This window comes from Atractosteus spatula, chromosome 2 (assembly GCF_055471065.1).
Source record: "Atractosteus spatula isolate fAtrSpa1 chromosome 2, fAtrSpa1.hap1, whole genome shotgun sequence".
In the NCBI taxonomy this organism is placed as follows: domain Eukaryota; kingdom Metazoa; phylum Chordata; class Actinopteri; order Semionotiformes; family Lepisosteidae; genus Atractosteus; species Atractosteus spatula.
The window spans coordinates 10602259-10616642 of record NC_142707.1 but is presented as its reverse complement, the minus strand read 5'-3'; the positions used below and the strand labels follow the sequence as shown (position 1 = coordinate 10616642).

At 36.3% G+C, this 14384-nt stretch overlaps 1 protein-coding gene across 3 annotated transcripts in view; it reads left to right on the top strand.

Annotated features, from left to right (window-relative positions):
- LOC148839216 (zinc metalloproteinase/disintegrin-like HR1a) overlaps positions 1–14384 on the top strand; it is a 32763-nt gene that overhangs the window by 974 nt on the left and 17405 nt on the right. For 2 of the 3 annotated variants that reach the window (XM_088933964.1, XM_088933956.1), the window contains exons 2-10: positions 4616–4704; positions 6370–6446; positions 6977–7055; positions 8671–8747; positions 9627–9807; positions 10075–10137; positions 10875–10946; positions 12583–12752; positions 13514–13595. In XM_088933964.1, coding sequence (XP_088790090.1) covers positions 4616–4704; positions 6370–6446; positions 6977–7055; positions 8671–8747; positions 9627–9807; positions 10075–10137; positions 10875–10946; positions 12583–12752; positions 13514–13595 — 890 coding nt within the window. Of the gene's footprint in view, positions 1–4615; positions 4705–5303; positions 5378–6369; positions 6447–6976; positions 7056–8670; positions 8748–9626; positions 9808–10074; positions 10138–10874; positions 10947–12582; positions 12753–13513; positions 13596–14384 lie in introns of those variants that run through there. The other variant, XM_088933972.1, reaches the window with a different exon arrangement.

The window sequence follows — 14384 nt, the reverse complement described above, 5'->3', positions numbered from 1 at the left end:
TTTTTGTAAGAGTAGGGGTGTTAAGCTCTGTGTCTTAGCTTAATTCCATTAGAACATAAGAAAGGCTAGAAATGAGACCAACCCATTCTTACCATCTGTCCTGTTTGGTAGTTCTTAGCTTGTTGATTTGCAATAGTGTGAGCCAGTCTTTTCTTAAATGAGTCCAGGGTATTAGTTTCTACCACATGGCTGGGTAACTTTTCCATGCTTCTACAACCTTTTGAGTAAAGAAGTATCTCCTATTCTTCTGGCAGCAATACCACTTTCTTTCAGACAGGGACACCAAGACTAAAATATGACTTGAGTTGTCTAGGATTTTGTTTTTTATTGTATTCATTTTTTTCAGAATACCCACACAATATTTTCAGTTTCCCAAACAAAAAGTGAAAGATGTTTTGTTTAAACTGCATGGCAAGAAGAGTCTCACTGTTGTTGGTTTAAATTTTTATTTCCTTTTCATATATTTTGGTACTTGCAATAAGACTGCTAAATAGCCAACCTGCAGCTCCTTTAGCAAATCACCTGTAATGGCTACATGGACACACAGTGTTCACTGTATTCAGCATAAACGCACTACTTGGATATATTGCATACACCATGGACACATAGCAGCTCTACTCATATTGAGTTTTATAACATTTCTATTACATCTATTATTATGTAACCTTATTTTCGTAACCTCAATTTTGTGATTTTTGTGTTTTTGTGATTTTTGTGAGCTCGCAGAAAAGACATTTCATTGCCAGCAACTACTTCTGCACACTGTACTGTTGTGCATTTGATAAATACACTTTGATTTGATTTGGATTTGGATTTGGAGTTTCTTATTTTAAAAGAACGCTGAGCATTGGGGAGGATCTTTAACTCCATAGTTTGAATGAGAGTTTTTAGTCACCAAGATGCACAAAATAACATGATTTGGATGTTCGTGAAGTGGATAATTGTGCTTTTTTTTAACAGAGGTGCTTATGCAATTGCCTTTTATAATTTTAATCAGTGTTTGCAAGTCGGGGTATTTCACAATGTGTTTTTCTCCTTTTGCAAACTCTAATCTTGAGATCAGGGCTTGCAAAAAAAAAGAAAGAAAATTGAAAATTGTTTTTCTCCTTGCACTATAAGCAAACATCACTAGGTCAGACAGAGACAAGTGGTCGCTTAACGATAGCAGGCAGACTGGGAAGAAATTCAAGAAAGTGGTGGCTCTGACCTAGAGGCCTTAGGACAATGTGTCCACCAGCATGCAGTGCTGTATGTTTTTTTTTTGTGCCTACGAAAGGCAATACCCTATAAGGTATTGTCACAGCAATGATGGGTTTCAGACATCCCTATTCTCAGGAAAGATCTCATTCAGTTGCAGGAAGTATTTTTACGCAAGGGGACAGCTGATTCATCAGAGCAGATGTCACCAGAGCTCTTTCAGTGAGATAGTAAAACTGAGGTCATAATTATTTGTGTTGAATAAAAATCCCATCTTAAACAATGTAGGTGTCATAGATAAAATTCAAATTCAGGCATTTTTTTCTTACCTCAGTTTGTCCCCTCCACCTCAGCTGACTATCTGCATAGCCTTTATGGTTGAAGAGGGCAATGCGAATGTAAGGTTTTGTTAACTGTAACTGATGTTTTATGATTGCATTGTCCACAAAGAGGTTTGTCAATAAAATATAAAGATATGGCCGCACTGTATGTGGTAATCCACATTTAAGGATGCGTCACAACTGGGATCTCCCTGCTAAACCTTTAAACTCAACTGTGATTTTTGAGTAAGGTTCCAAACGTTTCAAGCAGTACAGGTATATTTCAGATTGGTATGGAGGGTCAGTCTTGGGGCATATAGTCAAAACAACATCCATAATTTAAAACTACACACCTGGAGTGTTAATGAAATGGGATATTTTTATTTTTTACAGTGCAGTATATTGTCAGTTTGTAGAAGACAGGAAAAAAAGCCATCTAGAATATTGATGAGAATACGTAATATGTAGTCTTTGCATCCAGACTGACATTTGTTACCTCTTGGTAATTAGTCTCAGAAATATCCAATTAGCCTTGCAGAGACTCCTTATATTTGGGTATACAGTATATTCCACTATTGGTTTATGCACAAAAAGCATATCTATCTTTTAGCTAATAGAGGATGTCCTCTCTTTTGTGTTTATTTGAAAAATTTGCATTATGTATAATTACAGCATTTGAATGTTTTCCCATAGCTGATAAAAAGTCACTGAAGCTGAAGTGCAGGCTCAGATACTCTTATGTGGCCTACAGTTCTAAGAACAACAGGTTAAAATTTTGGTTATTTCAGGAATTCAGGCCAACCCTCCGATGGTGTGCTAGTCATTACAAGATTTTCTTCTGATGGAACTGTTCTGTTTGGAAATCAAATTGAAAACTCCAGATCATGGCCCTCTGCCCTCAATGACAATTATGCAGCTCTAGTCCTGGGAAACTTTGACTAAAGTTCCAGTACCTGCAGTATATGCTTCTCCACAGCCTTAGGCATCTAGGGTGACATGCCTTCTGACACTGCTGAGATAATCACATTGCAGGACATTATAATGCATACATTGTCATTATGCATAATGACATTTATATAACTTACTACATTTTAAGATTAAACAACAATATTGTTGTTAACTTTCTTCTTTATGTATCCTTTTTAGTCTTCATCTGATCTGAGCTCTGTGCTTATTTTCTTGTCAGAATAACTTAGTGCTCTGTAATTACCAGCTGCTGTTTCTGTGATTATTTGCATTAGTGCAGTGTTGTTCTTCCACTGGGTGTGGCCTTGTGTTGCAGGCTAGTAAAGTTACCAAATGCCTTCATAATCCTGAGAATCCTTGTTTATCCCTGCACTGGTGTTAAACCATTTCCAAGCTGACATATTACCATGAAGCATGATGAAAATCTTAAATGTTTTTTTCTGAAAACATTATAATACAGTACTACTGTTTATGCTTTTTGAAAATAAAGCCATACCCAATGCTGTTACACCCAATACTGTACACTAGGATAAGGTGTAAGACAGAAGGTAACAAATGCTAGAATTTTACTTTAATATTACTTTTTGTTTTTCAGATTAGGCATTTTTAATATTGCATGCTTTTTGTAGGCTTTGCTTTCAATGAGTTCATATTATTATCAAAATTATATAATATTGTTATTGACTATTGGAAGACAGAGATCTTGTCTTGTGAATGCAGATATGAAAGAATGGAACATAAATTCCATGTCCTGCCTTTTTTCTATTTGTTAACCACATGACTATAGTACTAAAAATTAATTTAATATCATTTTAGAAGGAAGAATGGGGTTTGGACTAACTCTCTAGAATAGCGTTCTAAAGAATTAGTCAAAACAAACCTGGAAAACTCTTCTTTAATTCATTTAAAGTGATCTTATCAGAATCACATTACCCACAAGAATAAAGAAGTGGAATGTTTTACCATGTTTGGAATACATAAAGTCTATATTCCCAGACTGTTAGACAGGCAGAGAAAGTTACAATATCCTAGTACAAAAACAATCACAAATCGGAATGAATACTTGATGAAATTGTTGGGAGCCTGCTTATAGGCTTGACTGGAAGTTCAGTCTTGCTCATGCCTTTAAATTAATCTAGTGCATAGTTCAGTGTACAAGCTTGTTATGTTCAGCTGAAAGCACTACTTTTCAATCCTCTGCTGATATCACTAAAGGAAAAACTGCAGGGTACAAAAAGGTATTACATTTTTATACCAGCTGATGTTCAGATTCAGATCTGCCAAATTAAAATACAATGTTCATTCATGTTTCCGAAAATAACTTTCTGCTTCTGACGACAATGAATTTATCAAAGAATGTTTTGCCACAGTGGCTAAGCTTGTGACAGGTTTGACTCTAAACATTTCCATTAAGTATTAAAATAGCCAGCTGTTTCCTGTCTTATTCTTTCACTAGAAATACCCAGCACACTCAAATAAGTTTCAGAGGATGGTGAAAACATTACTTGTTTCAAATTTTCTATTGCTGTCTAAATAAAGCTTCTGATGAACCGGTATTGTAGTGACATGCAAATACTTGCAAATACAAAAGTGTAATCTCAAAAACATGCATTGCCTCAGGCTGCTGTGGAGAGGATGGAGGACTGGAAAAGCTTGCAAATACTTAGCCTGTGTGACTATTAGCTAGCCTGCAACACAAGCTGCACTATATGCTTTAGATATTCTCTAATGTTCCCAATATTGACATAAAGTGAAACAGAAGAATTATTTGAAACAGGATTGTATAGTATTCCAGTAATTAGCTGCTGTAATTAACAAATCTGAATTAATTTTAAAATAAAGCTGCAATGAATTAATACTAAAGTTCTCATACACAAAAGTGCATGCCTCAGTATTGTCAGCTTGCAGAACTAACTTTTCTCAGTTTCACTTAGATTACAGTGTATACTAAAACTAACAGGGTGATTGGCTTTTTTCTTAAGGTGCAATTTGTTGAAGACTTACATTTTGCCACAACACATTAATGAATCTGTCCCCTAAGGCTCAGACATTGCTACGGACTGGTACTAATCTTTCCATCTCCAGTTTCCTTCCTCACCGCTCAGGTCCTTTGCTGTATTACTGTGTTTCAGTGGGGGACAGTGCTCCGCTGGACGGAGTCAAAGAGTATGAAGTGGTGAGACCCCTCAGACTTTACACACGACACAAGAGAGACACAGAGGTAGGCTCAGCCAGTCTTAAATACATAAACAGTAAATATGTACTGTATTACATGTTCCAATGCTAACATGGATTCTGTTTCTTAAAGCAGCAAATAATTGCTTGAAGTATGTAAAGAGTATGTAACATGTATTAAATTCAACTTCATTCAATGTGCAGGTCTTAGAAATTCCATTGGATATGCAGAGGTCTCATTACCAAAAAAGGAATCGAAAATCTTCAGTTGAGCTAAACAATTTACTCTTGCTTATTGCTCAATTTTTTTACAAAGAAAAAACATTAAATGTTGGGGATCTCCTGAGTCACTCAGTATTTACACACATTCAGGTTGAGTTCTATAATCACAGGTTCAAGCCTGGGCATGTTACATGATTGTCTCCAGGATTTCCTAAGCAGTGGCACACTATTGGCTGAGCCCTGCCTACGGTACTCTGGGAATAGTCAGCCAAGGCTGTGTGGGTTCTCAGCAAAACAAAAGCGCCCCCTGTGGCCTCCCAGGCACTTGCAAGCATGTTGTACCTCCAATGGGCTCTGAATATTCCCATACGGTGCCTGTGATGTGCACACGAGTGAATCAAACATGCACAGTTCAAAGGAGTCCCTCCTGTGTGAGGTAGAAGGGTTCATAGCTGCAAGCCAAGATGTGAAAAAGACAACTAGTTATTCCAAATCAGGTAAGTATATAAGAAAAAATACATTTCAAAATCCAAGCTTTATTGTGTAAATGTTGCAATATAAATTAACACTGAGTACTTTGTTGTTAATGCTAACAGAAGTATACCTGTGAACTCAAGCTTTGTTATTACATGACTCACTATTTTCTGTTTTTTTTATTCCACTTGGGCTCTGAGTTACATAGTAGGTTTAATTAAATAATTTCATAACTGTGATAACTTCTAAGCAGAATTTTAGAATGTTTACGGGTAGCTGTAATTTAACTTTTAATGACATTCATATTTTGGGTAGTGAGCTGTAAAAGTCTAAGAGAAATTTTGCATATGTATAAGAAAGACAATATTTATTTCATTTTTACATAAATTCGCAGGCTTGAACAAACACCAGAAGACACTAGACTGTCCAGGAACTGAGTCTGAGGTCCTTGTAGTATACTATTACTGTAACACTTTCCTTTAGCTTCCCTGAAAGCTGTATCTATAATGAACAATTTTCACTACGTATTTTTATTATATTCTCAAGACCTTCACAGACTACATCCTCTTTCGTTACAGCAGATGTTTACTGACGTGCTTAAAAATGAAAAAAAAAAAGATAAGAGAATTTCACTTCTAAAATCTCATTTTTAAAAGAATGGCCTCTCATTTCATTTCTTCAGACAAGGCAACTGATGGCAACGATTCTGTTGTAGAAAAATCATGTTTGTTAAAACAACTACAATTTTTTTTTTCCTAAAGAAACACTTTTTGGACTACAGAGACATTAGCTGACATATAGGTTTTAAACTTAAAACCAAACAATTTGTGTAATTTCATGAATAACACATACAGTATATACTTGATTTATATAAAAACAAACATAGGCATGTCTTGTATTAGGATCATGATACGTATTGTATAATGACCGTTGTAAACTGTCACGCTTCTAACCCTGGTATATTTCGTGCATATATAAAACATTCCTATTACACTGATTTTCACTTGTTCTCCAGATGTCACGGCCAGATGTTGTGAAATACAGGATGCAAGTGGAAGGAAGGGACATTGTGATGCATCTTGAAAAGAACGAGTGAGTCAGAAGTTCATTACATCACAGCTCAAGCAGCTGACAGAGTGTCAAAGGACTATGAAACACCAGCCACAGTATTTTGTAAACCCTAACTACTACTGATGATGGAGGACAGTAGTGTTCATCAGGAACAGAAGGTTTTCTTTTTTTCCTTCCATCTGAGCTCTCCATTATCTAATTTAATTAATAAGATGTTTAAACCAGTTAAACAATAATACCAGTTACCTCTTTTCCCAAGTCTAACAAAAGTGGTGATTTAAAACCCCCAAGACTTCATCCCCTGATGACTGGAGCTAGGGCCCTCTTGATCTAGTTTCCCATGAACATTAAATGTCTTCCTTGAGTCATAACTCTACAGTGTCGCGAAACATAAGACAATCTGTTGTCTTTCATAATGTTGTATAAGCAGTGTTCACTGCTCACAGTGTAGTGTAGATTGTCATAACCATTGTGCATCTTTTGAAATAACCGCAGGTGTGGACAGGTGTTGTGAAGCTTCTTTCTGATTAATCCTTTCCCAAAACTCCTAGGGGCCTGTTAACCAAGGACTACTCTGAGACACATTACACTGATGATGGAGAGATGATTACCACAGCCCCACAAGATGTGGTATGTCAATAAAATAATAGTAGTATATTGCAGGACACAAAATTTTTAATTAAAAAAGATTCTTTTTGATCCTTTATAAGAAAGGACCTCCTAAGCTTCCATTGTAATCACAGGGCTAAAAGGAAAGGGCTGCACTCTATAGTATACTGTACATGGGTGGTCTTCACTGATCATGTCACTTATTTCTGCCTTTTCAATGTGGTAAGGTGGCCAAGAAGCCACTGGTAAATCTTCCCAAAGGAGCTGGAGGCTTCCTTAACAGCATGACATTGTGTCATTCCATATAAGAATTGAACCTGACCTGAGAAGGCTCACATTGAATTGTGTCACAGTTGTTTAATCAATGAGGAGGTGTATGTATGAGATAGTAGAGTTTTTCTCAAGATTCTGAGGAGGTCTCTTGCAATTAAGGGCTCCTGAGTTAGCATAACCATTACAGTTGTAGAAGCAAGCCTCTATGATTAGGGGTGTCTGCCAAAGAGTGACAGCTAAAATGATATCTGAGTATCAGCAAGCTGAGAGAAAAACTTCAAAACGGAGAGAATAGATAGCAATGATAATGAGTCACAAAGCCCGCTGAGTAAGAAGTAGAAAGGGGAGATTGTGACTCTGTGATTAAGCACTACTTCAAAGGTGGGGTTGTGTTGAGCTCACAACTCTGGACGCATCAGGGAGTTTGGAAAATGGATTGAAAAGATATGGGATCTCAAGAGCTAGACAGAGGAATGAATGGCCTGTGTCCTTTGCCAGTCCAGGCAAGTATAGTCAGAGAAAGAGTGAAGTCAATTCCTAAGACAGAGAGAAGCAGGTTCTTTTTCTGAAATTTTAATATGAAACAGGTCCTGAAAGGGATGTATTCTTAGATCTGCTGTTGAGCTGACAGTATTATGATGATGATAGTAGGAGTTATGAGTTGAGGTGGATAAAGAAACAAAATGTCTGCTCAGGGAACAAGAGATTTGTTGCAAGAGAAAAGCTAAGCAAGTGAGATATCAGAAAATAAAGAGTTAGAAATATGGCAGATTTGTATTTCAGAGGCAAAGTTTTCTAATATCTAAAAAGGTTAAGACCCTGGTTGAGACGGATATCTCTCCAGAACCACTGAGCAAATCTAACTGCAGACCTCTTCAAATAATGAATGAATATTTGGTAGAAGACTTATCGTGAGTCACATAAACAGGCCTACAGAATGACGACAACCTAAGTCACACGTTATGCACTGCAGTTAATCCATCTACAAGGAAATCAGCATTGGATTGTTACTTCTTGTATTCAGTGCCATGGCTTCCAAATTTATTAATGTATTAATGAATTAATGTATAGTGGGAATCATTGGAAAATTAATTTAACACAATTTCGGGTATATTATTGGAAGAACGAGAAGAAATACCAGTTCAGGTTAAAATAAATAGCACATTGGATTGTAAATACTGAATCAATATAAAGATCCAATGTATGACTTTCTGTTATATCTTTTATACCTCTTCACAAGAATGCACGTCCAGATAAATTAATAATGAAAGTGAAAATACATTTCACATGAAACATATGCTGCACTGCAAGTTTACTCATTAATAATCTTGTTTTTATTTTGTCTTTGCTTGCACCTCAACAGGATCACTGCTACTACCATGGACACATACAGAATGACAGTAGCTCTGTGATTAGCATCAGTACCTGTGATGGGCTAAGGTATGAGCAATTGTCTGAAATAAACATTTGACACAGAATGACCTTGTTGAATATAAGCCATGTAATGTGAAGGGCTGTAGTCAAGGAACAGAGTGAGCAGTCAAGCCTTCAGGGATCTCTTGAAAGGGAATGAGTTCTGTTATTCATCTGGGTTTTGTTTAACCAAAACAGCACACAGCACCACATATAGCAAGACCAGTAAATATATAGGCTTATATACCTATACACACAGAACTGTTCCAAATCAACAAATAAATGCAAAATCAATGATCAATGATCAATGTTCAGATCAATGTTATCTAAAGATCAGTTAGAAGTTGATTCAAAACCTACGTCCAACCTTCTTTTTTAAAGAAATGGTTGGGTTAGATTCTTAGATAAACTACTAAAAACCAAATGAGCTAAATGAGATGAATGGCCTTCTGTTATTTGCCAGTTTTCTTTGTAAGCTCCTTATACTGTACATGGCTATAAATAGCAAGATTTAAGATAGAAAAGTTATTTTTAAAACGTTTAAGCACTTGATCAGTGGAATGAAGAGCTGCATTACTTGATTGATTGAAATGAAGCTACAGTGCATTCTGTGGTCCATATAGATGAAGGTTTGAGAATCTTGCTTGAGAAGAAACACTTTTTAAATCTGCTGAATAACAAGGCTTCTTGGAATCACCCTCTCAAGGAGAACTACACATTTTGTTCTTCTTCTTAATGCACCTAAGCTCTCTTTTGCATAATTGACCCAACTTTCTGCTGCAATAGTCAAGTGAACGTTATATTTATTTCCGGTTGAGTTATCATAGATAGAGCTCTGCAATGCCAGAATGAAGATCAAGGCCTTGTATCCATAGTAACACACTTTTCACCTGTGACTCCATTCAGAGGTTATTTCCAGACTGCAGGCCAGCGTTATCTGATAGAGCCCCTGTCTGAGGAAGACACCGGTGACCATGCTGTCCTGAAGTATGAGAGTCTGAATGAGACACCAGCAGTCTGTGGAGTGACCAACACCAGCTGGGATGATGGCCTCCCTTCCATCAGTAAAGTGCACTCCAGAGGTTCGGTAAGAGCTCCTGACACAGACGCGTGGGCTACTTAAAATCAGATGATTAGATCAATGTTATCTAAAGATCAGTGTTAGACTGCGATCAATGTTAACTAAAGCAGGAAGCTAGTTCTTCTTTGTTTTAAATAAGCCATTCACGAAGCCAGTATTCATGTAGCGTTACTGGCAATTAATGGAGTTTTGTAATTGAGTTCTTGGTCAGATCCTCGGTGTGCTTCAATTCATTGTAAACTTTTTGTTTCCAATATCACCTTTTATTTTCAGGGGCCTACTCTCATGCAACAACAGAAGTACATTGAACTTTTCTTGGTTGCTGACAACAGAGAGGTAAGAGAAGCAACTTTTCCATTGTCAATAGTGCATTCAGTACATTCAACAATCAAAAAGTGGTAACACTTTATTATGAGAGTTGCTCTAGAGGTAAGACGGCTACAACCAGCCATTGTGATCTTCGCTCATACTAGCTCAACAGCGATCCCTGTTGTGTTGTTGCTGCTCTGTGTTCTCTCTGTCCAGTTCATTCTGGGCTCTCAATGTTAATAGGACAGCCCAGCTCAGATCATTACATTCATGTTGTCTCCTGTCTTTTGCTCTTGTGAGCTGCAAGTTTACTTAAAATGGAAGATTATGTTATTGAGAAGGCAGAAAAGAAATTTAAAAATAGAAATTGTTTTTGAGTGTACCATTGGAATACTTAATACAGCTGTTATAGATTTTAAGACCATGTGGTTACTTTCTATACAGAAAGGAAAAAGTTAATTACAACAACAATCTCAGTTTTACTTCATTCTGCAGACATAAGAGCAAATAATTCTTTTTTTTTCTTACTCCGAACAGAACATGCTCCCAATTTTCCTTTATGTAATCATTATTATTTAAAACCCTGCAAATCTAAAAGAACTGCTGGCTATAGAAAAATGACCTACCTAACTGGAAAGATTATTACTTCAATGTGAAGAAAGCATTAACATAACTATATTCTTAATGATGTAATTAGAAAACCTTTGTTGTTAGAGTTTAAACATACTGAATCCAATTAATATATAATATTTTACCGTTTTCAGTTCAACAAAATGGAGCGTAACATGAATAAACTGAGGAAGAGGGTGTTTGAGATAATCAACTTTGCCAACGTGGTGAGTTTTGTCTTCATTGCTGTGCACTAGAGAAGGCTGGTCTGGCGTCCCCCTGTTTTTCAATTAAATAATACTTTGCACTAATATTATGTTATCTTGGGAGAAATTCAAATTAGAACAACCAGACTACTTTGGGCTCTTGAAGGTGTGGCAAACACAGACTGATCCTCTTTAGTCTTGAACAAAGTGAGAGGATTCAGCCCCCATATTCTGCTCTAGATCGATTCGAATATTGAAGGAGGGTGCAAAGGTGCAAATGTAAGCTAAGTGCGGGAGCATTTGGATTAAATACAGAAGCTGTTTCTTTATCTAAAGGGTAAGAGGTGTGTGAAACTAAGCCAAGAAGTAGAACCTGTTTGCATCATCCAGGATGTAGCTGAATGGGGTTCTCAGGCTTACTTTTGAGTGACATTGGCCAAATGTCCTTCTGATTTTCTTTATGTTTGTGAAAGTGTTAGTTAATACATGTTGACCCATCAATCCCAGTACTTATATTTTCTGCATACCCTGGTGGATCTGTTCTGATACACCTAAGTAGCTAAGTAGAAACACTGTTTAGTTATTATCTCTTCTAAATATCTAGTTTAACCCTGAGTATTTTTGCTTTTCCATTTCCTCCCTGATATGAACTAAAACTGATCCCCGGCTATGTAAATTATCTGTTTTGGTAATGCTAAAAATGAAAAATGTTTCAAAGCTGTTATCCTTCCTTACTAATCAGTTTTAAAGATGATCTACAGTTGTGTGTTGTGTATCTCAATTAAAATAGTTTGCCAGCTGAGAAGAGAGAAAGGGTGTTTAAAAACACAAAAGTACCACCGAGAACTAGACCTGTTATTTTATCTGTGGTTCCTCAATTTGTCTGATTTTGTTTAGTTAGCTCAGCTTGAGCAGTTGCACAACAATGCTAACATTTATACTTGCCAAATGTGTTTTGCAGCTGCACATCTACTGCAAGATTACACTATTAACACAATCTCAGCCATGTGTTTTTTTTTTGGTTCTAGAATATTTTGGTTTATTTTTATTACCATTTATTACATTATCACAGCAATGCACCAAACTGTTGTTATTAATCTCATTGAATCATTATGCCTGGAAAATTAGATTTATCAAAGCTGGGAAGAGGTAAACATCAGCTAAATTAATTTAGCCGCAGACAAGGAAAAAGAGAAACTCTTGCATGTTTGCCTTACTTTGGATAATATGAGTCAGATACTATACGACCTTTCAAATACTCATCAGAGAACATGGTCATAGCCTCTTGTATTTTTCACTGAATTTGTGGTTTCTTGCCAATTTTAGATAAAATATCATTCAGTACTTAATTATAAATGTTATCTTCACAATACACCACATTCTGTATGCCTCACCCTAAACATAATGGCAAAGCTGTGTAATCCTGTGATCAGTCACATTGATTCACCAATTGAATTAATGTTGGGTGATCACAGGTTTCTACAGCTGTGATATGCTGCACATGGAGGGAGACTATGTGAGCTCACGTCTTAAGAAACAAATGCACTCAGATACTTCAGTGTCTGTCAGAGCTCTAATGTCAGGATAATGGATGAGAAAACCTTTCTTGTTGTTATGCTCATTGCTGTATTTTACACTTCTCTCCCACTGTCCATAGGCATATCGGCCACAGAATACCTTCATTGCTCTGACTGGGCTGGAGGTGTGGACTGACCAGGACAAGATTACTGTGACCGAACCAGCAGGACAAACTCTGGACCAGTTCACCAGCTGGAGGAACTCTCAACTGGTAAAGAGCAAGAAGCACGACAACGCCCAGCTTCTAACGTACGTCCTGAGAGGATTCAACTAACCACTGTCTGTAACTACAAGGTGTATCATTGACTGTAAAATTGCATTCATACATTTCCTTGGTAAAAAACAAATTAACGCAGTTGTGACATTAATAATGTCAATACTGTTCACTTCTTCAGAATCGGCAATACAACACAAACACAATACCCTGTCTTCACCACTTAGATCACCACTTAGGGGATGCAAGTAGAAACTATTGAGAAGTGCATTTAATAAAAAGAACAAGAGTCATGTCTTTACACAAAAGGTTCTGGGAGCCAGGAACAGGCTACCTGGCTATGTTGTTGATCTGGTTTCTTTCAAGAAAAAGCTGAATGAGATCCTCAGATCACTTAGCTATTAGCAACCAAATGGAACAGATTGGACAGATCATGTTTATATTAATTATGGAATTATGGAACAGTCTTTACTTTGATTTTATGAGAAAAAAGCAAGATATTGGTCAGTTTAAATTAAAACATAACTACCAGTTTTTAAACATAAAAATGTTACCTCATAATACTCTCTCATTTTTAACGAGCGTCCTGTGAGCCTGTTCACTCATTACATGAGTTATTTAAATATTTAAAAATAATTTAAAAATTAGAAAATAGATTAGTATATAAATATACCATCAAACACAAATCAAAATTATTTCAAAAATTAAATAAAACTCCCAAAGACACAACAAACAAAAAAGAAACCCTCAGGAGCTGACTTGTGATTCAAATTGTATTTTATAACTTGTTTTTCAGTGCAATAGACTTTGAAGGTTCTACAGTGGGATTAGCTTTTGTAGCGACCCTGTGCTCTAGCCATTCAACTGGAGTTATCCAGGTAGTGTTCTCTCTTTATCTGTTGAATATTGTATCCTAAATATCAGGAGGTTAAACATGTAGATGAGGTTGGATTGGAGAGCTGGAATTGAAAGGAAAGAAGGTTAATTCCATGCTGATATGTGAAAAGACGATGTGCATTTTTTTTTGTTTTCTTTACACTATTCATTGCTTATGATCCGGAATGTGTTCTTATTCCTGATCATATAGATAGAATTTAGTTCAAGGGAAGTTGTGTTAAAATTCTGTAGTGCACAAAGAAGAAAATTCTGTGAAATAATCCAGTTAAATACCGTAAACACATCTACACCAGTAGATGTTCTAATAAAGATAATTATTCATTTTTATTGAAACTATTTTTCACTTTTTTATTATGTGGCTGAATCACTGTACATATACACAGAGCGTGGTTATTCTGAAGAACAGGGTACACCAAGGGGCTACATTAAAACACAGCAACAGTCCAAACAGACCTGCTGGCAGTTATAACTTAGAGAAGTTATTTTATACTGCGGTGATGTATTTGAGACCATTTTTTTTGCATGCATCTGAAAAATCTTAAGCAATTTGGAACATTTTGCTTCTGAAAGACACTAATTAGTCAATTCTTATAACGTCTTTGGAAAAGAAGTATGATAAACGATTGGCTTGGTTTCCTCATTATTTATACAGTACATCCAATTTCATCCATTACTTCAAGCCCAGTTTTGCAAATATGACGTGTTAGCCAATATTTGTAAACTCTCTTTCCTAATGTCTCTTGGTCCATGTCCTGTGGAGTATTACACTT